This window comes from Salvelinus fontinalis, chromosome 16, assembly GCF_029448725.1.
Source record: "Salvelinus fontinalis isolate EN_2023a chromosome 16, ASM2944872v1, whole genome shotgun sequence".
NCBI classification, from domain to species: Eukaryota; Metazoa; Chordata; class Actinopteri; order Salmoniformes; family Salmonidae; genus Salvelinus; species Salvelinus fontinalis.
Window position 1 is genome coordinate 19,806,257 of NC_074680.1, and position 27,094 is coordinate 19,833,350.

The following is a 27,094-nucleotide window of genomic DNA, read 5'->3' on the forward strand; positions in this document are numbered from 1 at the left end:
GGGAGGAGAGAGAGAGATGACATGGGTGAGAGGAAAAAGAAAGGGCATGGATGGGAGGAGAGAGAGGGCATGGATGGGAGGAGAGAAAGTGGACATGGATGGGAGGAGAGAGAGAGGACATGGATCGGAGGAAAGAGAGGACATGGATGGGAGGAGAGAGAGGACGTGGATGGGAGTAGATAGAGGGAATGGATGGGAGTAGATAGAGGGCATGGATGGGAGGAAAGAGAGAGCAAGGATGGGAGGAGAGAGAGTGCACCGATGGGAGGAGAGAGAGAGGGCATGGACGGCAGAAGAGAGAGAGGGCATGGATGGGAGGAGAGACATAGGACATGGATGGGAGGAGAGAGACGACATAGGTGGGAGGAGAGAGAGGACATAAGTGGGAGGAGAGAGAGAGATGACATGGGTGAGAGGAAAAGGAAAGGGCATGGATGGGAGGAGAGAGAGAGGACATGGATGGGAGGAGAGAGAGAGGACATGGATGGGAGGAGAGAGAGAGCATGGATGGGAGGAGAGTAAGTGGACATGGATGGGAGGAAAGAGAGAGGGCATGGATGGGAGGAGAGAGAGAGGACATGGATGGGAGGAGAGAGAGAGGGCATGGATGGGAGGGGAGAGAGAGGACATGGATGGGAGGGGAGAGAGAGGACATGGATGGGAGGAAAGAGAGGACGTGGATGGGAGTAGATAGAGGTAGGAGGAGAGAGAGGACATGGATGGGAGGAGAGAGAGAGGACATGGATTGGAGGAAAGAGAGGGCATAGATGGGAGGAAGAGAGGACATGGATGGGAGGAGAGAGAGGACATGGGTGGGAGGAGAGAAAATGGACATGGATGGGAGGAAAGAGAGAGCATGGATGGGAGGAGAGAGAGTGCACCGATGGGAGGAGAGAGAGGGCATGGACGGGAGAAGAGAGAGAGGGCATGGATGGGAGGAGAGAGATAGGACATAGGTGGGAGGAGAAAGAGGACATAAGTGGGAGGAGAGAGAGAGATGACATGGGTGAGAGGAAAAAGAAAGGGCATGGATGGGAGGAGAGAGAGAGGACATGGATGGGAGGAGAGAGAGAGGACATGGATGGGAGGAGAGAGAGAGGACATGGATGGGAGGAAAGAGAGGACATAGATGGGAGGAAAGAGAGGACATGGATGGGAGGAGAGAGAGGGCATGGATGGGAGGAGAGAAAGTGGACATGGATGGGAGGAAAGAGAGAGGACATGGATCGGAGGAAAGAGAGGACATGGATGGGAGGAGAGAGAGAGCATGGATGGGAGGAGAGAAAGTGGACATGGATGGGAGGAAAGAGAGAGGGCATGGATGGGAGGAGAGAGAGAGGACATGGATGGGAGGAGAGAGAGAGGGCATGGATGGGAGGGGAGAGAGAGGACATGGATGGGAGGGGAGAGAGAGGACATGGATGGGAGGAAAGAGAGGACGTAGATGGGAGTAGATAGAGGGAATGGATGGGAGGAGAGAGAGAGGGTATTGATGGGAGGAAAGAGAGAGCATGGATGGGAGGAGAGAGAGTGCACCGATGGGAGGAGAGAGAGAGGACATGGATGGGAGGAGAGAGAGAGGACATGGATGGGAGGAGAGAGAGAGGACATGGATGGGAGGAAAGAGAGAGGACATGGATGGGAGGAAAGAGAGGACATAGATGGGAGGAAAGAGAGGACATGGATGGGAGGAGAGAGAGGGCATGGATGGGAGGAGAGAAAGTGGACATGGATGGGAGGAAAGAGAGAGGACATGGATCAGAGGAAAGAGAGGAGATGGATGGGAGGAGAGAGAGAGCATGGATGGGAGGAGAGAAAGTGGACATGGGTGGGAGGAAAGAGAGAGGGCATGGATGGGAGGAGAGAGAGAGGACATGAATGGGAGGAGAGAGAGAGGGCATTGATGGGCGGGGAGAGAGAGGACATGGATGGGAGGGGAGAGAGGACATGGATGGGAGGAAAGAGAGGACGTGGATGGGAGTAGATAGAGGGAATGGATGGGAGGAGAGAGAGAGGGCATGGATGGGAGGAGAGAGAGAGAGGGCATGGATGGGAGGGGAGAGAGAGGACATGGATGGGAGGGGAGAGAGGACATGGGTGGGAGGAAAGCGAGAGAGGACATGGATTGGAGGGGAGAGATAGGGCATTGATGGGAGGAGAGAGAGAGGAAAGGGATGGGAGGAGAGAGAGAGGGCAAGAATGGGAAGAGAGAGAGAGGACATTGATGGAAGGAGCGAGAGAGGGCAAGAATGGGAGGAGAGAGAGAGTCCACGGATGGGAGAAGAGAGAAAGGGCATGGATGGGAGGAGAGAGATAGGACATGGATGGGAGGAAAGAGAGGACATAGATGGGAGGAAGAGAGGACATGGATGGGAGGAGAGAGAGAGGACATGGATAGGAATAGAGAGAGAGGGCATGGATTGGAGGAGAGAGAGAGGGCATGGATGGGAGGAGAGAGAGAGGACGGATGAGAGGAGAGAGAGAGTGCACCAATGGGAGGAGAGAGAGAGGGCATGGATGGGAGGAGAGAGAGAGGGAATGGATGGGAGGAGAGAGAGAGGGCATGGATGGGAGGAGAGAGAGGGCATGGATGGGAGGAGAGAGAGGGCACGGATGGGAGGAGAGAGAGAGTGCAACAATGGGAGGAGAGAGAGAGGGCATGGATGGGAGGAGAGAGAAAGGGCATGGATGGGAGGAGAGAAAGGGCACGGATGGGAGGAGAGAGAAAGGGCACGGATGGGAGGAGAGAGAGGGCATGATGGGAGGAAAGAGAGAGGTCACGGATGGCAGGAGAGAGAGAGGGCATGGATGGGAGGAGAGAGAGAGGGCATGGATGGGAGGAGAGAGAGAGGGCATGGATGGGAGAGAGAGAGAGGGCATGGATGGGAGGAGAGCGAAAGGGCATGGATGGGAGGAGAGAGAGAGGGCATGGATGGGAGGAGAGAGAGAGGGCATGGATGGGAGAGAGAGAGAGGGCATGGATGGGAGGAGAGAGAAAGGGCAAGGATTGGAGGAGAGAGATAGGACATGGATGGGAGGAGAGAGAGGACATAGGTGAGAGGAGAGAGAGAGATGACATGGGTGGAGGAGACAGAGAGGACATGGATGGGAGGAAAGAGAGGACGGATGAGAGGAGAGAGAGAGTGCACCAATGGGAGGAGAGAGAGAGGGCATGGATGGGAGGAGAGAGAGAGGGAATGGATGGGAGGAGAGAGAGAGGGCATGGATGGGAGGAGAGAGAGGGCATGGATGGGAGGAGAGAGAGGGCACGGATGGGAGGAGAGAGAGAGTGCACCAATGGGAGGAGAGAGAGAGGGCATGGATGGGAGGAGAGAGAAAGGGCATGGATGGGAGGAGAGAAAGGGCACGGATGGGAGGAGAGAGAAAGGGCACGGATGGGAGGAGAGAGAGGGCATGATGGGAGGAGAGAGAGAGGTCACGGATGGCAGGAGAGAGAGAGGGCATGGATGGGAGGAGAGAGAGAGGGCATGGATGGGAGGAGAGAGAGAGGGCATGGATGGGAGAGAGAGAGAGGGCATGGATGGGAGGAGAGCGAAAGGGCATGGATGGGAGGAGAGAGAGAGGGCATGGATGGGAGGAGAGAGAGAGGGCATGGATGGGAGAGAGAGAGAGGGCATGGATGGGAGGAGAGAGAAAGGGCAAGGATTGGAGGAGAGAGATAGGACATGGATGGGAGGAGAGAGAGGACATAGGTGAGAGGAGAGAGAGAGATGACATGGGTGGGAGGAGACAGAGAGGACATGGATGGGAGGAAAGAGAGGACATAGATGGGAGGAAGAGGGGACATGGATGGGAGGAGAGAGAGAGGACATGGAATGGAGGAAAGAGAGGGCATAGATGGGAGGAAGAGAGGACATGGATGGGAGGAGAGAGAGGACATGGATGGGAGGAGAGAAAATGGACATGGATAGGAGGAGAGAGAGAGCAAATGGATGGGAGGAAAGAGAGGACATGGATGGGAGGAGAGAGAGAGAGGACATAGATGGGAGGAAAGAGAGAGCATGGATGGGAGGAGAGAGAGTGCACCGATGGGAGGAGAGAGACAGGGCATGGACGGGAGAAGAGAGAGAGGGCATGGATGGGAGGAGAGAGATAGGACATGGATGGGAGGAGAGAGACGACATAGGTGGGAGGAGAGAGAGGACATAAGTGGGAGGAGAGAGAGAGGGCATGGATGGGAGGAGAGAAAGTGGACATGGATGGGAGGAAAGAGAGAGGACATGGATCGGAGGAAAGAGAGGACATGGATGGGAGGAGAGAGAGAGCATGGATGGGAGGGGAGAGAGAGGACATGGATGGGAGGGGAGAGAGAGGACATGGATGGGAGGAAAGAGAGGACGTGGATGGGAGTAGATAGAGGGAATGGATGGGAGGAGAGAGAGAGGGCATGGATGGGAGGAGAGAGAGAGGGCATGGATGGGAGGGGAGAGAGAGGACATGGATGGGAGGGGAGAGAGGACATGGGTGGGAGGAAAGCGAGAGAGGACATGGATTGGAGGGGAGATAGAGGGCATGGATGGGAGGAGAGAGAGAGGACACGGATGGGAGGAGAGCGAGAGGGCAAGAATGGGAAGAGAGAGAGAGGACATGGATGGAAGGAGAGAGAGAGGGCAAGAATGGGAGGAGAGAGAGAGTCCACGGATGGGAGAAGAGAGAAAGGGCATGGATGGGAGGAGAGAGATAGGACATGGATGGGAGGAAAGAGAGGACATAGATGGGAGGAAGAGAGGACATGGATGGGAGGAGAGAGAGAGGACATGGATGGGAGTAGAGAGAGAGGGCATGGATTGGAGGAGAGAGAGAGGGCATGGATAGGAGGAGAGAGAGAGGACGGATGAGAGGAGAGAGAGAGTGCACCAATGGGAGGAGAGAGAGAGGGCATGGATGGGAGGAGAGAGAGGGGGAATGGATGGGAGGAGAGAGAGGGCATGGATGGGAGGAGAGAGAGGGCATGGATGGGAGGAGAGAGAGGGCACGGATGGGAGGAGAGAGAGAGTGCACCAATGGGAGGAGAGAGAGAGGGCATGGATGGGAGGAGAGAGAAAGGGCATGGATGGGAGGAGAGAAAGGGCACGGATGGGAGGAGAGAGAAAGGGCACGGATGGGAGGAGAGAGAGGGCATGATGGGAGGAGAGAGAGAGGTCACGGATTGCAGGAGAGAGAGAGGGCATGGATGGGAGGAGAGAGAGAGGGCATGGATGGGAGGAGAGAGAGAGGGCATGGATGGGAGAGAGAGAGAGGGCATGGATGGGAGGAGAGCGAAAGGGCATGGATGGGAGGAGAGAGAGAGGGCATGGATGGGAGGAGAGAGAGAGGGCATGGATGGGAGGAGAGAGAGAGAGGAGATAGATGGGAGGAAAGAGAGAGCATGGATGGGAGGAGAGAGAGTGCACCGATGGGAGGAGAGAGAGGACATGGATGGGAGGAGAGAGACGACATAGGTGGGAGGAGAGAGAGGACATAAGTGGGAGGAGAGAGAGAGATGACATGGGTGAGAGGAAAAAGAAAGGGCATGGATGGGAGGAGAGAGAGGGCATGGATGGGAGGAGAGAAAGTGGACATGGATGGGAGGAGAGAGAGAGTACATGGATCGGAGGAAAGAGAGGACATGGATGGGAGGAGAGAGAGGACGTAGATGGGAGTAGATAGAGGGAATGGATGGGAGTAGATAGAGGGCATGGATGGGAGGAAAGAGAGAGCATGGATGGGAGGAGAGAGAGTGCACCGATGGGAGGAGATAGAGAGGGCATGGACGGCAGAAGAGAGAGAGGGCATGGATGGGAGGAGAGACATAGGACATGGATGGGAGGAGAGAGACGACATAGGTGGGAGGAGAGAGAGGACATAAGTGGGAGGAGAGAGAGAGATGACATGGGTGAGAGGAAAAGGAAAGGGCATGGATGGGAGGAGAGAGAGAGGACATGGATGGGAGGAGAGAGAGAGGACATGGATGGGAGGAGAGAGAGAGCATGGATGGGAGGAGAGTAAGTGGACATGGATGGGAGGAAAGAGAGAGGGCATGGATGGGAGGAGAGAGAGAGGACATGGATGGGAGGAGAGAGAGAGGGCATGGATTGGAGGGGAGAGAGAGGACATGGATGGGAGGGGAGAGAGAGGACATGGATGGGAGGAAAGAGAGGACGTGGATGGGAGTAGATAGAGGTAGGAGGAGAGAGAGGACATGGATGGGAGGAGAGAGAGAGGACATGGAATGGAGGAAAGAGAGGGCATAGATGGGAGGAAGAGAGGACATGGATGGGAGGAGAGAGAGGACATGGGTGGGAGGAGAGAAAATGGACATGGATGGGAGGAAAGAGAGAGCATGGATGGGAGGAGAGAGAGTGCACCGATGGGAGGAGAGAGAGGGCATGGACGGGAGAAGAGAGAGAGGGCATGGATGGGAGGAGAGAGATAGGACATAGGTGGGAGGAGAGAGAGGACATAAGTGGGAGGAGAGAGAGAGATGACATGGGTGAGAGGAAAAAGAAAGGGCATGGATGGGAGGAGAGAGAGAGGACATGGATGGGAGGAGAGAGAGAGGACATGGATGGGAGGAGAGAGAGAGGACATGGATGGGAGGAAAGAGAGGACATAGATGGGAGGAAAGAGAGGACATGGATGGGAGGAGAGAGAGGGCATGGATGGGAGGAGAGAAAGTGGACATGGATGGGAGGAAAGAGAGAGGACATGGATCGGAGGAAAGAGAGGACATGGATGGGAGGAGAGAGAGAGCATGGATGGGAGGAGAGAAAGTGGACATGGATGGGAGGAAAGAGAGAGGGCATGGATGGGAGGAGAGAGAGAGGACATGGATGGGAGGAGAGAGAGAGGGCATGGATGGGAGGGGAGAGAGAGGACATGGATGGGAGGGGAGAGAGAGGACATGGATGGGAGGAAAGAGAGGACGTAGATGGGAGTAGATAGAGGGAATGGATGGGAGGAGAGAGAGAGGGTATTGATGGGAGGAAAGAGAGAGCATGGATGGGAGGAGAGAGAGTGCACCGATGGGAGGAGAGAGAGAGGACATGGATGGGAGGAGAGAGAGAGGACATGGATGGGAGGAGAGAGAGAGGACATGGATGGGAGGAAAGAGAGAGGACATGGATGGGAGGAAAGAGAGGACATAGATGGGAGGAAAGAGAGGACATGGATGGGAGGAGAGAGAGGGCATGGATGGGAGGAGAGAAAGTGGACATGGATGGGAGGAAAGAGAGAGGACATGGATCAGAGGAAAGAGAGGAGATGGATGGGAGGAGAGAGAGAGCATGGATGGGAGGAGAGAAAGTGGACATGGGTGGGAGGAAAGAGAGAGGGCATGGATGGGAGGAGAGAGAGAGGACATGAATGGGAGGAGAGAGAGAGGGCATTGATGGGCGGGGAGAGAGAGGACATGGATGGGAGGGGAGAGAGGACATGGATGGGAGGAAAGAGAGGACGTGGATGGGAGTAGATAGAGGGAATGGATGGGAGGAGAGAGAGAGGGCATGGATGGGAGGAGAGAGAGAGAGGGCATGGATGGGAGGGGAGAGAGAGGACATGGATGGGAGGGGAGAGAGGACATGGGTGGGAGGAAAGCGAGAGAGGACATGGATTGGAGGGGAGAGATAGGGCATTGATGGGAGGAGAGAGAGAGGAAAGGGATGGGAGGAGAGAGAGAGGGCAAGAATGGGAAGAGAGAGAGAGGACATTGATGGAAGGAGCGAGAGAGGGCAAGAATGGGAGGAGAGAGAGAGTCCACGGATGGGAGAAGAGAGAAAGGGCATGGATGGGAGGAGAGAGATAGGACATTGATGGGAGGAAAGAGAGGACATAGATGGGAGGAAGAGAGGACATGGATGGGAGGAGAGAGAGAGGACATGGATGGGAATAGAGAGAGAGGGCATGGATTGGAGGAGAGAGAGAGGGCATGGATGGGAGGAGAGAGAGAGGACGGATGAGAGGAGAGAGAGAGTGCACCAATGGGAGGAGAGAGAGAGGGCATGGATGGGAGGAGAGAGAGAGGGAATGGATGGGAGGAGAGAGAGAGGGCATGGATGGGAGGAGAGAGAGGGCATGGATGGGAGGAGAGAGAGGGCACGGATGGGAGGAGAGAGAGAGTGCACCAATGGGAGGAGAGAGAGAGGGCATGGATGGGAGGAGAGAGAAAGGGCATGGATGGGAGGAGAGACAGGGCACGGATGGGAGGAGAGAGAAAGGGCACGGATGGGAGGAGAGAGAGGGCATGATGGGAGGAAAGAGAGAGGTCAAGGATGGCAGGAGAGAGAGAGGGCATGGATGGGAGGAGAGAGAGAGGGCATGGATGGGAGGAGAGAATGAGGGCATGGATGGGAGAGAGAGAGAGGGCATGGATGGGAGGAGAGCGAAAGGGCATGGATGGGAGGAGAGAGAGAGGGCATGGATGGGAGGAGAGAGAGAGGTCATGGATGGGAGAGAGAGAGAGGGCATGGATGGGAGGAGAGAGAAAGGGCAAGGATTGGAGGAGAGAGATAGGACATGGATGGGAGGAGAGAGAGGACATAGGTGAGAGGAGAGAGAGAGATGACATGGGTGGGAGGAGACAGAGAGGACATGGATGGGAGGAAAGAGAGGACGGATGAGAGGAGAGAGAGAGTGCACCAATGGGAGGAGAGAGAGAGGGCATGGATGGGAGGAGAGAGAGAGGGAATGGATGGGAGGAGAGAGAGAGGGCATGGATGGGAGGAGAGAGAGGGCATGGATGGGAGGAGAGAGAGGGCACGGATGGGAGGAGAGAGAGAGTGCACCAATGGGAGGAGAGAGAGAGGGCATGGATGGGAGGAGAGAGAAAGGGCATGGATGGGAGGAGAGAAAGGGCACGGATGGGAGGAGAGAGAAAGGGCACGGATGGGAGGAGAGAGAGGGCATGATGGGAGGAGAGAGAGAGGTCACGGATGGCAGGAGAGAGAGAAGGCATGGATGGGAGGAGAGAGAGAGGGCATGGATGGGAGGAGAGAGAGAGGGCATGGATGGGAGAGAGAGAGAGGGCATGGATGGGAGGAGAGCGAAAGGGCATGGATGGGAGGAGAGAGAGAGGGCATGGATGGGAGGAGAGAGAGAGGGCATGGATGGGAGAGAGAGAGAGGGCATGGATGGGAGGAGAGAGATAGGGCAAGGATTGGAGGAGAGAGATAGGACATGGATGGGAGGAGAGAGAGGACATAGGTGAGAGGAGAGAGAGAGATGACATGGGTGGGAGGAGACAGAGAGGACATGGATGGGAGGAAAGAGAGGACATAGATGGGAGGAAGAGGGGACATGGATGGGAGGAGAGAGAGAGGACATGGAATGGAGGAAAGAGAGGGCATAGATGGGAGGAAGAGAGGACATGGATGGGAGGAGAGAGAGGACATGGATGGGAGGAGAGAAAATGGACATGGATAGGAGGAGAGAGAGAGCAAATGGATGGGAGGAAAGAGAGGACATGGATGGGAGGAGAGAGAGAGAGGACATAGATGGGAGGAAAGAGAGAGCATGGATGGGAGGAGAGAGAGTGCACCGATGGGAGGAGAGAGACAGGGCATGGACGGGAGAAGAGAGAGAGGGCATGGATGGGAGGAGAGAGATAGGACATGGATGGGAGGAGAGAGACGACATAGGTGGGAGGAGAGAGAGGACATAAGTGGGAGGAGAGAGAGAGGGCATGGATGGGAGGAGAGAAAGTGGACATGGATGGGAGGAAAGAGAGAGGACATGGATCGGAGGAAAGAGAGGACATGGATGGGAGGAGAGAGAGAGCATGGATGGGAGGGGAGAGAGAGGACATGGATGGGAGGGGAGAGAGAGGACATGGATGGGAGGAAAGAGAGGACGTGGATGGGAGTAGATAGAGGGAATGGATGGGAGGAGAGAGAGAGGGCATGGATGGGAGGAGAGAGAGAGGGCATGGATGGGAGGGGAGAGAGAGGACATGGATGGGAGGGGAGAGAGGACATGGGTGGGAGGAAAGCGAGAGAGGACATGGATTGGAGGGGAGATAGAGGGCATGGATGGGAGGAGAGAGAGAGGACACGGATGGGAGGAGAGCGAGAGGGCAAGAATGGGAAGAGAGAGAGAGGACATGGATGGAAGGAGAGAGAGAGGGCAAGAATGGGAGGAGAGAGAGAGTCCACGGATGGGAGAAGAGAGAAAGGGCATGGATGGGAGGAGAGAGATAGGACATGGATGGGAGGAAAGAGAGGACATAGATGGGAGGAAGAGAGGACATGGATGGGAGGAGAGAGAGAGGACATGGATGGGAGTAGAGAGAGAGGGCATGGATTGGAGGAGAGAGAGAGGGCATGGATGGGAGGAGAGAGAGAGGACGGATGAGAGGAGATAGAGAGTGCACCAATGGGAGGAGAGAGAGAGGGCATGGATGGGAGGAGAGAGAGGGGGAATGGATGGGAGGAGAGAGAGGGCATGGATGGGAGGAGAGAGAGGGCATGGATGGGAGGAGAGAGAGGGCACGGATGGGAGGAGAGAGAGAGTGCACCAATGGGAGGAGAGAGAGAGGGCATGGATGGGAGGAGAGAGAAAGGGCATGGATGGGAGGAGAGAAAGGGCACGGATGGGAGGAGAGAGAAAGGGCACGGATGGGAGGAGAGAGAGGGCATGATGGGAGGAGAGAGAGAGGTCACGGATTGCAGGAGAGAGAGAGGGCATGGATGGGAGGAGAGAGAGAGGGCATGGATGGGAGGAGAGAGAGAGGGCATGGATGGGAGAGAGAGAGAGGGCATGGATGGGAGGAGAGCGAAAGGGCATGGATGGGAGGAGAGAGAGAGGGCATGGATGGGAGGAGAGAGAGAGGGCATGGATGGGAGAGAGAGAGGGCATGGATGGGAGGAGAGAGAAAGGGCAAGGATTGGAGGAGAGAGATAGGACATGGATGGGAGGAGAGAGAGGACATAGGTGAGAGGAGAGAGAGAGATGACATGGGTGGGAGGAGACAGAGAGGACATGGATGGGAGGAAAGAGAGGACATAGATGGGAGGAAGAGGGGACATGGATGGGAGGAGAGAGAGAGGACATGGAATGGAGGAAAGAGAGGGCATAGATGGGAGGAAGAGAGGACATGGATGGGAGGAGAGAGAGAGGACATGGATGGGAGGAGAGAAAATGGACATGGATAGGAGGAGAGAGAGAGCAAATGGATGGGAGGAAAGAGAGGACATGGATGGGAGGAGAGAGAGAGAGGACATAGATGGGAGGAAAGAGAGAGCATGGATGGGAGGAGAGAGAGTGCACCGATGGGAGGAGAGAGAGAGGGCATGGACGGGAGAAGAGAGAGAGGGCATGGATGGGAGGAGAGAGATAGGACATGGATGGGAGGAGAGAGACGACATAGGTGGGAGGAGAGAGAGGGCATGGATGGGAGGAGAGAAAGTGGACATGGATGGGAGGAAAGAGAGAGGACATGGATCGGAGGAAAGAGAGGACATGGATGGGAGGAGAGAGAGAGCATGGATGGGAGGGGAGAGAGAGGACATGGATGGGAGGGGAGAGAGAGGACATGGATGGGAGGAAAGAGAGGACGTGGATGGGAGGAGAGAGAGAGGGCATGGATGGGAGGGGAGAGAGAGGACATGGATGGGAGGGGAGAGAGAGGACATGGGTGGGAGGAAAGCGAGAGAGGACATGGATTGGAGGGGAGACAGAGGGCATGGATGGGAGGAGAGAGAGAGGACACGGATGGGAGGAGAGCGAGAGGGCAAGAATGGGAAGAGAGAGAGAGGACATGGATGGAAGGAGAGAGAGAGGGCAAGAATGGGAGGAGAGAGAGAGTCCACGGATGGGATAAGAGAGAAAGGGCATGGATGGGAGGAGAGAGATAGGACATGGATGGGAGGAAAGAGAGGACATGCATGGGAGGAGAGAGAGAGGATGGATGGGAGGAAAGAGAGGACATGCATGGGAGGAGAGAGAGAGGGAATGGATGGGAGGAGAGAGAGAGGGCATGGATGGCAGGATAGAGAGAGGGCATGGATGGGAGGGGAGAGAGGGGACATGGATGGGAGGGGAGAGAGGGGACATGGATGGAAGGAGAGAGAGAGGACATGGATGAGAGGGGAGAGAGAGGACATGGATGGGAGTAGAGAGAGAGGGCAAGAATGGGAGGAGAGAGAGGACATGGATGGTTTTAGAGAGAGAGGGCAAGAATGGGAGGAGAGAGAGAGCACATGGATGGGAGGAGAGAGAGAGGGCAAGAATGGGAGGAGAGAGAGAGTCCACGGATGGGAGAAGAGAGAAAGGGCATGGATTGGAGGAGAGAGAGGACATGTATGGGAGGAAAGAGAGGACATAGATGGGAGCAAGAGAGGACATGGATGGGAGGAAAGAGAGAGGACATGGATGGGAGGAGAGAGAGGACATGGATAGGAGGAGAGAGAGAACATAGTTGGGAGGAAAGAGAGGACATGGATGGGAGGAAAGAGAGAACATGGATGGTAGGAGAGAGAGAGAGGACATGGATGGGAGAAAAGAGAGGACATGGATGGTAGGAGAGAGAGAGGACATGGATGGGAGGAGAAAGATAGAGGACATGGATGGGAGGGGAGAGAGAGGAGATGGATGGGAGGGGAGAGAGGACATGGGTGGGAGGAGAGAGAGAGAGGACATGAATTGGAGAAAAGAGAGAGAGGACATGGGTTGGAGGAAAGAGAGGACGTGGACGGGAGGAGAGAGAGAGGACATGGATGGGAGGAGAGAGAGAGGACATGGATGGGAGGAGAGTGAGAGGACAGATGGGAGGAAAGAGAGGACATGGATGGGAGGAGACAGAGAGGACATGGATTGGAGGAGAGAGAGAGGACATGGATGGGAGGAAGGAGAGGACATGGATGGGAGGAGAGAGAGAGGACATGGATGGGAGGAGAGAGAGGGGACGGATGGGAGGAAAGAGAGGACATGGATGGGAGGAGAGAGAGAGGACATGGATGGGAGGAAAGAGGGGACATGGATGGGAGGAGAGAGAGAGGGCATGGATGGGAGGAGAGATAGAGGACATGGATGGGAGGAAAGAGAGGACATGGATGGGAGGAGAAAGGGGACATGGATGGGAGGAGAGAGATAGGACATGGATGGGAGGAGAGTGAGAGGGACGGATGGGAGGAGAGAGAGGACATGGATGGGAGGAGAGAGGACATGGATTAGAGAAGAGAGAAAGGACATGGATGGGAGGAGAGAGAGAGAGGACATAGATGGGAGGAAAGAGAGGACATGGATGGGAGGAGAGAGAGAGGACATGGATTGGAGGAGAGAGAGAGGACATGGATGGGAGGAAAGAGAGGACATGGATGGGAGGAGAGAGAGAGGACATGGATGGGAGGAGAGAGAGGACAGATGGGAGGAAAAAGAGGACATGGATGGGAGGAGAGAGAGAGGACATGGATGGGAGGAGAGAGAGAGAGGAGATAGATGGGAGGAAAGAGAGAGCATGGATGGGAGGAGAGAGAGTGCACCGATGGGAGGAGAGAGAGAGGGCATGGACGGGAGAAGAGAGAGAGGGCATGGATGGGAGGAGAGAGATAGGACATGGATGGGAGGAGAGAGACGACATAGGTGGGAGGAGAGAGAGGACATAAGTGGGAGGAGAGAGAGAGATGACATGGGTGAGAGGAAAAAGAAAGGGCATGGATGGGAGGAGAGAGAGAGGACATGGATGGGAGGAAAGAGAGGACATGGATGGGAGGAGAGAGAGGGCATGGATGGGAGGAGAGAAAGTGGACATGGATGGGAGGAAAGAGAGAGGACATGGATCGGAGGAAAGAGAGGACATGGATGGGAGGAGAGAGAGAGCATGGATGGGAGGAGAGAGAGAGCATGGATGGGAGGAGAGAAAGTGGACATGGATGGGAGGAGAGAGAGAGGACATGGATCGGAGGAAAGAGAGGACATGGATGGGAGGAGAGAGAGGACGTGGATGGGAGGAAGAGAGGACATGGATGGGAGGAGAGAGAGGACATGGATGGGAGGAGAGAAAATGGACATGGATAGGAGGAGAGAGAGAGCAAATGGATGGGAGGAAAGAGAGGACATGGATGGGAGGAGAGAGAGAGAGGAGATAGATGGGAGGAAAGAGAGAGCATGGATGGGAGGAGAGAGAGTGCACCGATGGGAGGAGAGAGAGAGGGCATTGACGGGAGAAGAGAGAGAGGGCATGGATGGGAGGAGAGAGATAGGACATGGATGGGAGGAGAGAGACGACATAGGTGGGAGGAGAGAGAGGACATAAGTGGGAGGAGAGAGAGAGATGACATGGGTGAGAGGAAAAAGAAAGGGCATGGATGGGAGGAGAGAGAGGGCATGGATGGGAGGAGAGAAAGTGGACATGGATGGGAGGAGAGAGAGAGGACATGGATCGGAGGAAAGAGAGGACATGGATGGGAGGAGAGAGAGGACGTGGATGGGAGTAGATAGAGGGAATGGATGGGAGTAGATAGAGGGCATGGATGGGAGGAAAGAGAGAGCAAGGATGGGAGGAGAGAGAGTGCACCGATGGGAGGAGAGAGAGAGGGCATGGACGGCAGAAGAGAGAGAGGGCATGGATGGGAGGAGAGACATAGGACATGGATGGGAGGAGAGAGACGACATAGGTGGGAGGAGAGAGAGGACATAAGTGGGAGGAGAGAGAGAGATGACATGGGTGAGAGGAAAAGGAAAGGGCATGGATGGGAGGAGAGAGAGAGGACATGGATGGGAGGAGAGAGAGAGGACATGGATGGGAGGAGAGAGAGAGCATGGATGGGAGGAGAGTAAGTGGACATGGATGGGAGGAAAGAGAGAGGGCATGGATGGGAGGAGAGAGAGGACATGGATGGGAGGAGAGAGAGAGGGCATGGATGGGAGGGGAGAGAGAGGACATGGATGGGAGGGGAGAGAGAGGACATGGATGGGAGGAAAGAGAGGACGTGGATGGGAGTAGATAGAGGTAGGAGGAGAGAGAGGACATGGATGGGAGGAGAGAGAGAGGACATGGAATGGAGGAAAGAGAGGGCATAGATGGGAGGAAGAGAGGACATGGATGGGAGGAGAGAGAGGACATGGGTGGGAGGAGAGAAAATGGACATGGATGGGAGGAAAGAGAGAGCATGGATGGGAGGAGAGAGAGTGCACCGATGGGAGGAGAGAGAGGGCATGGACGGGAGAAGAGAGAGAGGGCATGGATGGGAGGAGAGAGATAGGACATAGGTGGGAGGAGAGAGAGGACATAAGTGGGAGGAGAGAGAGAGATGACATGGGTGAGAGGAAAAAGAAAGGGCATGGATGGGAGGAGAGAGAGAGGACATGGATGGGAGGAGAGAGAGAGGACATGGATGGGAGGAGAGAGAGAGGACATGGATGGGAGGAAAGAGAGGACATAGATGGGAGGAAAGAGAGGACATGGATGGGAGGAGAGAGAGGGCATGGATGGGAGGAGAGAAAGTGGACATGGATGGGAGGAAAGAGAGAGGACATGGATCGGAGGAAAGAGAGGACATGGATGGGAGGAGAGAGAGAGCATGGATGGGAGGAGAGAAAGTGGACATGGATGGGAGGAAAGAGAGAGGGCATGGATGGGAGGAGAGAGAGAGGACATGGATGGGAGGAGAGAGAGAGGGCATGGATGGGAGGGGAGAGAGAGGACATGGATGGGAGGGGAGAGAGAGGACATGGATGGGAGGAAAGAGAGGACGTAGATGGGAGTAGATAGAGGGAATGGATGGGAGGAGAGAGAGAGGGTATTGATGGGAGGAAAGAGAGAGCATGGATGGGAGGAGAGAGAGTGCACCGATGGGAGGAGAGAGAGAGGACATGGATGGGAGGAGAGAGAGAGGACATGGATGGGAGGAGAGAGAGAGGACATGGATGGGAGGAAAGAGAGAGGACATGGATGGGAGGAAAGAGAGGACATAGATGGGAGGAAAGAGAGGACATGGATGGGAGGAGAGAGAGGGCATGGATGGGAGGAGAGAAAGTGGACATGGATGGGAGGGAAGAGAGAGGACATGGATCAGAGGAAAGAGAGGAGATGGATGGGAGGAGAGAGAGAGCATGGATGGGAGGAGAGAAAGTGGACATGGGTGGGAGGAAAGAGAGAGGGCATGGATGGGAGGAGAGAGAGAGGACATGAATGGGAGGAGAGAGAGAGGGCATTGATGGGCGGGGAGAGAGAGGACATGGATGGGAGGGGAGAGAGGACATGGATGGGAGGAAAGAGAGGACGTGGATGGGAGTAGATAGAGGGAATGGATGGGAGGAGAGAGAGAGGGCATGGATGGGAGGAGAGAGAGAGAGGGCATGGATGGGAGGGGAGAGAGAGGACATGGATGGGAGGGGAGAGAGGACATGGGTGGGAGGAAAGCGAGAGAGGACATGGATTGGAGGGGAGAGATAGGGCATTGATGGGAGGAGAGAGAGAGGAAAGGGATGGGAGGAGAGAGAGAGGGCAAGAATGGGAAGAGAGAGAGAGGACATTGATGGAAGGAGCGAGAGAGGGCAAGAATGGGAGGAGAGAGAGAGTCCACGGATGGGAGAAGAGAGAAAGGGCATGGATGGGAGGAGAGAGATAGGACATTGATGGGAGGAAAGAGAGGACATAGATGGGAGGAAGAGAGGACATGGATGGGAGGAGAGAGAGAGGACATGGATGGGAATAGAGAGAGAGGGCATGGATTGGAGGAGAGAGAGAGGGCATGGATGGGAGGAGAGAGAGAGGACGGATGAGAGGAGAGAGAGAGTGCACCAATGGGAGGAGAGAGAGAGGGCATGGATGGGAGGAGAGAGAGAGGGAATGGATGGGAGGAGAGAGAGAGGGCATGGATGGGAGGAGAGAGAGGGCATGGATGGGAGGAGAGAGAGGGCACGGATGGGAGGAGAGAGAGAGTGCACCAATGGGAGGAGAGAGAGAGGGCATGGATGGGAGGAGAGAGAAAGGGCATGGATGGGAGGAGAGAAAGGGCACGGATGGGAGGAGAGAGAAAGGGCACGGATGGGAGGAGAGAGAGGGCATGATGGGAGGAAAGAGAGAGGTCAAGGATGGCAGGAGAGAGAGAGGGCATGGATGGGAGGAGAGAGAGAGGGCATGGATGGGAGGAGAGAATGAGGGCATGGATGGGAGAGAGAGAGAGGGCATGGATGGGAGGAGAGCGAAAGGGCATGGATGGGAGGAGAGAGAGAGGGCATGGATGGGAGGAGAGAGAGAGGTCATGGATGGGAGAGAGAGAGAGGGCATGGATGGGAGGAGAGAGAAAGGGCAAGGATTGGAGGAGAGAGATAGGACATGGATGGGAGGAGAGAGAGGACATAGGTGAGAGGAGAGAGAGAGATGACATGGGTGGGAGGAAAGAGAGGACGGATGAGAGGAGAGAGAGAGTGCACCAATGGGAGGAGAGAGAGAGGGCATGGATGGGAGGAGAGAGAGAGGGAATGGATGGGAGGAGAGAGAGAGGGCATGGATGGGAGGAGAGAGAGGGCATGGATGGGAGGAGAGAGAGGGCACGGATGGGAGGAGAGAGAGAGTGCACCAATGGGAGGAGAGAGAGAGGGCATGGATGGGAGGAGAGAGAAAGGGCATGGATGGGAGGAGAGAAAGGGCACGGATGGGAGGAGAGAGAAAGGGCACGGATGGGAGGAGAGAGAGGGCATGATGGGAGGAGAGAGAGAGGTCACGGATGGCAGGAGAGAGAGAGGGCATGGATGGGAGGAGAGAGAGAGGGCATGGATGGGAGGAGAGAGAGAGGGCATGGATGGGAGAGAGAGAGAGGGCATGGATGGGAGGAGAGAGAGAGGACATGGATTGGAGGAGAGAGAGAGGACATGGATGGGAGGAGAGAGAGAGGGCATGGATGGGAGGAGAGAGAGGGCATGGATGGGAGGAGAGAGAGGGCACGGATGGGAGGAGAGAGAGAGTGCACCAATGGGAGGAGAGAGAGAGGGCATGGATGGGAGGAGAGAGAAAGGGCATGGATGGGAGGAGAGAAAGGGCACGGATGGGAGGAGAGAGAAAGGGCACGGATGGGAGGAGAGAGAGGGCATGATGGGAGGAGAGAGAGAGGTCACGGATGGCAGGAGAGAGAGAGGGCATGGATGGGAGGAGAGAGAGAGGGCATGGATGGGAGGAGAGAGAGAGGGCATGGATGGGAGAGAGAGAGAGGGCATGGATGGGAGGAGAGAGAGAGGACATGGATTGGAGGAGAGAGAGAGGACATGGATGGGAGGAAAGAGAGGACATGGATTGGAGGAGAGAGAGAGGACATGGATGGGAGGAGAGAGAGGACATGGATGGGAGGAGAGAGAGGACATGGATAGGAGGAGAGAGAGAGAGGACATAGATGGGAGGAAAGAGAGGACATGGATGGGAGGAGAGAGAGAGGACATGGATTGGAGGAGAGAGAGAGGACATGGATGGGAGGAAAGAGAGGACATGGATGGGAGGAGAGAGAGGACATGGATGGGAGGAGAGAGAGGACAGATGGGAGGAAAAAGAGGACATGGATGGGAGGAGAGAGAGAGGACATGGATGGGAGGAAAGAGAGGACATGGATGGGAGGAGAGAGAGAGGACATGGATGGGAGGAGAGAGAGAGGACATGGATGGGAGGAGAGAGAGGACATGGATGGGAGGAAAGAGAGAGCATGGATGGGAGGAGAGAGAGAGAGGACATAGATGGGAGGAAAGAGAGGACATGGATAGGAAAGGAGAGAGAGAGGACATGGATGGAAGGAGAAAGATAGAGGACATGGATGGGAGGAGAGAGAGAGGACATGGATGGGAGGAGAAAGATAGAGGACATGGATGGGAGGGGAGAGAGAGAGGACATGGATGGGAGGGGAGAGAGGACATGGGTGGGAGGAGAGAGAGAGAGGACATGAATTGAAGAAAAGAGAGAGAGGACATGGGTTGGAGGAAAGAGCGGACGTGGACGGGAGGAGAGAGAGAGGACATGGATGGGAGGAGAGAGAGGACATGGATGGGAGGAGAGTGAGAGGACACATGGGAGGAAAGAGAGGACATGGATGGGAGGAGAGAGAGAGGACATGGATTGGAGGAGAGAGAGAGGACATGGATGGGAGGAAAGAGAGGACATGGATGGGAGGAGAGAGAGAGGACATGGATGGGAGGAGAGAGAGGACAGATGGGAGGAAAGAGAGGACATGGATGGGAGGAGAGAGAGAGAGTTGGCATGGATGGGAGGAGAGAGAGGGGACAAGGATGGGAGGGGAGAGAGGGGACATGGATGGGAGGAGAGAGAGAGGACATTGATGGGAGGAAAGAGAGGACATGGTGGGGAGGAGAGAGAGAGGACATGGATGGGAGGAGAGAGAGAGGACGGATGGGAGGAAAGAGAGGACATGGATGGGAGGAGAGAGAGAGGACATGGATGGGAGGAGAGAGAGAGGACGGATGGGAGGAAAGAGAGGACATGCATGGGAGGAGAGTGAGAGGGACGGATGGGAGGAAAGAGAGGACATGGATGGGAGGAGAGAGAGGACATGGATGGGAGGAAAAAGAGGACATGGATGGGAGGAGAGAGAGAGGACATGGATGGGAGGAGAGAGAGAGAACGGATGGGAGGAAAGAGAGGACATGCATGGGAGGAGAGAGACGACATGGATGGGAGGACAGAGAGAGGACATGGATGGGAGGAGAGAGAGGACATGGATGGGAGGAAAGAGAGGACATGGATGGGAGGAGAGAGAGAGGACATGGATGGGAGGAGAGAGAGAGGACGGATGGGAGGAAAGAGAGGACATGGATGGGAGGAGAGAGAGGGCATGGATGGGAGGAGAGAGAGGGCATGGATGGAAGGAGATAGAGAGGGCATGGATGGGAGGAGAGAGAGGGCATGGATGGAAGGAGATAGAGAGGACATGGATGGGAGGAGAAAGATAGAGGACATGGATGGGAGGGGAGAGAGAGGACATGGATGGGAGGGGAGAGAGGACATGGGTGGGAGGAGAGAGAGAGAGGACATGAATTGAAGAAAAGAGAGAGAGGACATGGGTTGGAGGAAAGAGCGGACGTGGACGGGAGGAGAGAGAGAGGACATGGATGGGAGGAGAGAGAGAGGACATGGATGGGAGGAGAGTGAGAGGACACATGAGAGGAAAGAGAGGACATGGATGGGAGGAGAGAGAGAGGACATGGATTGGAGGAGAGAGAGAGGACATGGATGGGAGGAAAGAGAGGACATGGATGGGAGGAGAGAGAGAGGACATGGATGGGAGGAGAGAGAGGACAGATGGGAAGAAAGAGAGGACATGGATGGGAGGAGAGAGAGAGAGTTGGCATGGATGGGAAGAGAGAGAGGGGACATTGATGGGAGGAAAGAGAGGACATGGATGGGAGGAGAGAGAGAGGACATGGATGGGAGGAGAGAGAGAGGACGGATGGGAGGAAAGAGAGGACATGGATGGGAGGAGAGAGAGAGGACATGGATGGGAGGAGAGAGAGAGGACGGATGGGAGGAAAGAGAGGACATGCATGGGAGGAGAGTGAGAGGGACGGATGGGAGGAAAGAGAGGACATGGATGGGAGGAGAGAGAGGACATGGATGGGAGGAAAGAGAGGACATGGATGGGAGGAGAGAGAGAGGACATGGATGGGAGGAGAGAGAGAGGACGGATGGGAGGAAAGAGAGGACATGCATGGGAGGAGAGAGACGACATGGATGGGAGGACAGAGAGAGGACATGGATGGGAGGAGAGAGAGAGGACATGGATGGGAGGAAAGAGAGGACATGGATGGGAGGAGAGAGAGAGGACATGGATGGGAGGAGAGAGAGAGGACGGATGGGAGGAAAGAGAGGACATGGATGGGAGGAGAGAGAGGACATGGATGGGAGGAGAGAGAGGGCATGGATGGGAGGAGGTAGAGAGGACATGGATGGGAGGAAAGAGAGGACATGGATGGGAGGAGAGAGAGAGGACATGGATGGGAGGAGAGAGAGGACATGGATGGGAGGAGAGAGAGAGGGCATGGATTGGAGGAGAGAGAGAGGACATGGATTGGAGGAGAGAGAGGGCATGGATGGGAGGAGAAAGAGAGGACATGGATGGGAGGAGAGAGAGAGGGCATGGATGGGAGGAGAGAGAGAGGGCATGGATTGGAGGAGAGAGAGAGGACGGATGGGAGGAAAGATAGGACATGGATGGAAGGAGAGAGAGAGAGAGGGCATGGATGGGAGGAGAGAGAGGGGACATGGATGGGAGGAGAGAGAGGACGGATGGGAGGAAAGAGAGGACATGCATGGGAGGAGAGAGAGGACATGGATGGGAGGAAAGAGAGAGGACATGGATGGGAGGAGAGAGAGAGGACATGGATGGGAGGAGAGAGAGGACATGGATGGGAGGAGAGAGATATGACATGGATGGGAGGAGAGAGAGAGGACATAGTTGGGAGGAAAGAGAGGACATGGATGGGAGGAAAGAGAGGACATGGATGGGAGGAGAGAGAGGACATGGATGGGAGGAGAGAGAGAGCATGGATGGGAGGGGAGAGAGGACATGTGTGGGAGGAGAGAGAGAGGACATGAATTGGAGAAAAGAGATTACATGGATGGGAGGAGAGAGAGAGAGGACATGGATGGGAGGAGAGAGAGAGGACGGATGGGAGGAAAGAGATGACATGCATTTGCGGAGAGAGAGAGGGAATGGATGGAAGGAGAGAGAGAGGACATGGATGGGAGGAAAGAGAGAGGACATGGATGGGAGGAGAGAGAGGACATGGATGGGAGGAGAGAGAGATGACATGGATTGGAGGAGAGAGAGAGCATGGATGGGAGGAGAGAGAGAGGACATGGATGGGAGGAGAGAGAGGACATGGATGGTTGGAGAGAGAGAGGGCATGGATGGGAGGAGAGAGAGGGCATGGATGGGAGGAGAGAGAGAGGACATGGATGGGAGGAGAGAGAGAGGACATGGATTAGGGAAGAGAGAGAGGACGGATGAGAGGAAAGAGAGGACATGGATGGGAGGAGAGAGAGAGGGCATGGATTGGAGGAGAGAGAGAGGACGGATGGGAGGAGAGAGAGGACATGGATGGGAGGAGAGAGAGGCTGCTGAGACCAGTGCTAGAACAGGAACATGCCCTGCTAATTGAGAGTGGCAATCATATTTTTCATGTTTAGAGATTAGATGATCAGAGATTAACCTAAAATTAGCCTACAAGAGCAATACACAGTTGAACCCCAGTCGGTCTGATAAGGATCAACAAGCCATCCATGTCGTACCATTAACAGGATCATCAAGACTAGAGCAGGCAGTCGTCTCCGATCCGATACCATCTCCTGGTTTCCTGGCTGAGATCCAAGCTTGGGTTTAAAGATGAGCCACCCCCCTCTAAACAGGGGGGTGGATGGTGCGGGGTATACAAGGCAGGGCACCTACTGTACTGCATTTGGTGATGCCTGATTTGTATTGTGTATGTGTTGCATAGATAACAGGGTTTAGGGGTGGGAGAAGGAGAAGGAGCCCCAGCCCTGTTCATCATTTCAGAGGTGTAGCGGCCAGGGTTTATCCTAATTTACTCACTTCAATTGAGCTGCTAGCCAGCTAAATCTCCATAGGGTTCCCCGCTAAGAAAGAGAAGGGCTATGTCCCAAATGGCACCCTATTCCCTATTTAGTGCACTACTTTTGACCAGAGCCCTATGGTAGTGTACTACATCGGAAATAGGTTGCCATTTGGAATGCAACAAGGTTCTTAGGTGGGATATTGACTTGCATTAGTGCACAGGAGTCTGACAGAACTGACTGGGTGGACAGGCAGATCAACTGTTTTATTTATGCAGGCAACAATGAGTTACCCAGAAGAGGTCATATCATCATGTTGACCCATTCTGCCCCCTTTTTAATTTGTAATTTATTTAACCTTTTTTTAAACTAGGCAAGTCAGTTAAGAACACATTTTTATTTACAATGACGGCCTAGGTACAGTGGGTTAACTGCCTTGTTCAGGGGCAGAACGACAGATCTTTACCTTGTCAGCTCGGGGATTCGATCTAGCAACCTTTCGGTTACTGGCCCAACGCTACCTGCCGCCCCATACTTGGCTGCCTTTTGACAATAAAAACAATCTCACTCTTTTCTGCATCTGGTGCATTAACAGTAGAGGAAGAGGTGTAATAGAGGTACTGTGTGTGTGTGTTCACCTGTAGCTGGTCCCATTTGTGTGTCATGGCATTGACTCGCTTGTGGAAGTCCGGGGGCAGCTGTGCTCCGCTCCTCTGCAGGCTCTCGGCCCAGCCCAGGAGGTGTGTCTTCTTAGGGAGCCACATCCTCATCTCTACACTGTTCCCCTGGGGACAGACACATGGAAGAGACATGGCTGAGACATTGTCTGCACACTACATACAGTACATACTGTAGAGCAGAGTTGCTCAAGATCCACAGCACTGACTATGTCATCCATTACACTGGTGAACACAGCACTGACTATGTCATCCATTACACTGGTGAACACAGCACTGACTATGTCATCCATTACACTGGTGAACACAGCACTGACTATGTCATCCATTACACTGGTGAACACAGCACTGACTATGTCATCCATTACACTGGTGAACACAGCACTGACTATGTCATCCGTTACACTGGTGAACACAGCACTGACTATGTCATCCATTACACTGGTGAACACAGCACTGACTATGTCATCCATTACACTGGTGAACACAGCACTGACTATGTCATCCATTACACTGGTGAACACAGCACTGACTATGTCATCCATTGCACTGGTGAACACAGCACTGACTATGTCATCCATTTCACTGGTGAACACAGCACTGACTATGTCATCCATTACACTGGTGAACACTGCAGCCCCCCTGCTGCACATAAAGGCAAACAAACATTTATAATTATACAAGCGCTGATATTTTGTGCCATAAACTGAGCATGTGTGTGTTTAACTCGGCGTCTGTAAGCAGGTCTCCATCCAGCCTTCTGCAGTCCGAAGTTTACCTACACTTAGGTTGGAGTCATTAAAACTCGTTTTTCAACTACTCCACAAATGTATTGTTAACAAACTATAGTTTTGGCAAGTCGGTTAGGACATCATTTTTCCAACAATTGTTTACAGACAGATTATTTCACTTATAATTCACTGTATCACAATTCCAGTGGGTCAGAAGTTTACATACACTAAGTTGAATGTGCATTTAAAAAGCTTGGAAAATTCCAGAAAATGATGTCATGGCTTTAGTAGCTTCTGATAGGCTAATTGACATCATTTGAGTCAATTGGAGGTGTACCTGTGGATGTATTTCAAGGCCTACCTTCAAACTCAGTGCCTCTTTGCTTGACATCATGGGAAAATCAAAAGAAATGTATATTATATTGTAAAATATATATTGTAGACCTCCACAAGTCTGGTTCAACCTTGGGAGCAATTTCCAAATGCCTGAAGGTACCACGTTCATCTGTACAAACAATAGTACGCAAGTATAAACACCATGGGACCACGCAGCCATCATGTTGCTCAGGAAGGAAACGTGTTCTGTCTCCTAGAGATGAACGTACATTGGTGCGAAAAGTGCAAATCAATCCCAGAACAACAGCAAATGAACCCTGTGAAGATGCTGGAGGAAACACGTACAAAAGTATCTATATCCACAGTAAAATGAGTCCTATATCGACATAACCTGAAAGGCCGCTCAGCAAGGAAGAAGCCACTGCTCCAAAACCGCCATAAAAAAAACAGACTACGGTTTGCAACTGCACATGGGGACAAAGATAATACTTTTTGGAGAAATGTCCTCTGGTCTGATGAAACAAAAATAGAACTGTTTTGCCATAATGACCATCGTTATGTTTGGAGGAAAAAGGGGGAGGCTTGCATGCCGAAGAACACCATCCCAACCGTGAAGCACGGGGGTGGCAGCATCATGTTGTGGGGGTGCTTTGCTGCAGGAGGGACTGGTGCACTTCACAAAATAGACGGCATCATGAGGCAGGAAAATTATGTGGATATATTGAAGCAACAGCTCAAGACATCAGTCAGGAAGTTAAAGCTTGGTCGCAAATGGGTCTTCCAAATGGACAATGACCCCAAGCATACTTCCAAAGTTGTGGCAAAATGGCTTAAGGACAACACAGTCAAGGTATTGGAGCGGCCATCACAAAGCCCTGACCTCAATCCTATAGAAAATTTGTGGGCAGAACTGAAAAAGCGTGTGCAAGCAAGGAGGCCTACAAACCTGACTCAGTTACACCAGCTCTGTCAGGAGGAATGGGACAAAATTCACCCAACGTCTTGTGGGGAGCTTGTGGAAGGCTACCCGAAACATTTGACCCAAGTTAAACAATTGAAAGGCAATGCTACCAAATACTAATTGAGTGTATGTAAACTTCTGACCCACTGACCCATTCTGACATTTTGTCACGTTCCTGACCTGTTTTCGGTTGTTTTGGTATGTGTTTAATTGGTCAGGGCGTGAATTTGGGTGGGTAGTCTATGTTATGTGTTTTCTATGTTGGGTTAATGGGTTGCCTGGTATGGCTCTCAATTAGAGGCAAGTGTTTGGCGTTTCCTCTAATTGAGAGTCATATTAAGGTAGGTTGTTTCACATTGTTTGTTGTGGGTGGTTGTCTTCCGTGTCTGTGTATGTTGCGCCACACGGGACTGTTTCGGTATGTTTGTTCGTTCGGTTTTTGTGTAGTCTGTTTTTTCCCTGTTCATGAGTTCTTCGTGTTACATGTAAGTTCTTACGTTCAGGTCAGTCTACGTTGTTTTGTTATTTTGTAAATCTTTCCAAGTGTTTGTTTTCGTGTTTCGTTGTTTGTCTAATAAATCATTATGTATTCACAACCCGCTGCACGTTGGTCAAATCCTTGCTACTCCTCTTCGGATGAGGAGAAGGAGGAAGCCCGTTACACATTACATATTCTTAAAATAAAGTGGTGATCCTAACTTACCTAAGACAGGGAATTTTTACTAGGATTAAATGTCAGTAATTGTGAAAAACTGAGTTATATGTATTTGGCTAAGGTGTATGTAAACTTCTGACTTCAACTCTGTATAGTACAGTAGCTACATGTTGGATGAAAAACGTCACGACAGGCCTGATTTTGTCGGTAAACTTTCCAAATGTCGATAAAACAAAATACACTAGATTATGCGAGAAATGGCGGTGGAAACGCCTTTATGTGAAAATATTGATACAATAACCATCATATGGAAGTAAACTTGGAGTCACTGGATGATATGTTGTGTAGTCCTCCCATTGCGAATGCATGCAGTTTATTAAACTACACTTCTGATGAATTTCACAGAGTGGTGAAATTGCAGTGATGAGCTTGATGCTCCTTTCCCATAAATATCTAAGGTCTTATTCTGATGACATGATGATCAATACTTGGCATCCTTTTGAGAAATAAAAATAATCTCACTCTTTCGTCCATAATAATCTCATCATGTAGGCCATACCTGCACTGTATCTGCGATCAAGCTGTTGGCTGGAGCACACGTGCGAGACCAGACAGGACACATTTGCTATATAATGCAACATTTCCAGTGTCAAAACCATCAGAAGTGTTGAAAATGTGATGGAAACCCATTTAACTTGTATTTTTTACTCAGTACATGGGAATTTAACTGTGAAATGTATGTGCACTAAGTCATCACAAACAGCCTTTTAGACGCAACAAGTACATTTGATGAAAACATCTCTGGTGGGAAAATTAGCATTTTGTTTTTATGCAGATTTTTTAATATTTGCATGAAAATCTGTCGCCAATTGGATGGAAACCTACATTGTGTTTGTGTATATACACTAACAAGGAACTTCTTCAGAGAAGGACATCAGTAATACATTCTTTCAACAAGAATGTAATTGGACAGAACTCACATTTTGTGTAGATAAACTATACATATTATAGAATGGAATATGTTTAAAAACTGACACTTTCAGTTAAATTGCTGAGGAAAAGCTTACTGTAACAGTATGAAAATTTACGCTCTTCAATCTCACAGATTTTTGGTTAATTTCTCTCTCTTCCCTCCCGTTTCATTTTCTGCATCAATAGCTACTTGATTCTAGTTTTTGGTTGTCATTTATCATTACAGCCCAGCCACATTTTAATATTTAAATGAGC

The 27,094-nt window shown here is 53.1% G+C and overlaps 1 protein-coding gene across 1 annotated transcript in view; it reads right to left on the minus strand.

Annotated features, from left to right (window-relative positions):
* LOC129812495 (A-kinase anchor protein 6-like) overlaps nt 1-27,094 on the minus strand; it is a 242,923-nt gene that overhangs the window by 60,095 nt on the left and 155,734 nt on the right. Inside the window, exon 9 of the mRNA XM_055864113.1 lies at nt 23,146-23,292. Within this exon, the coding sequence (XP_055720088.1) occupies nt 23,146-23,292 (147 nt within the window). The remainder of the gene's footprint in view (nt 1-23,145; nt 23,293-27,094) is intronic.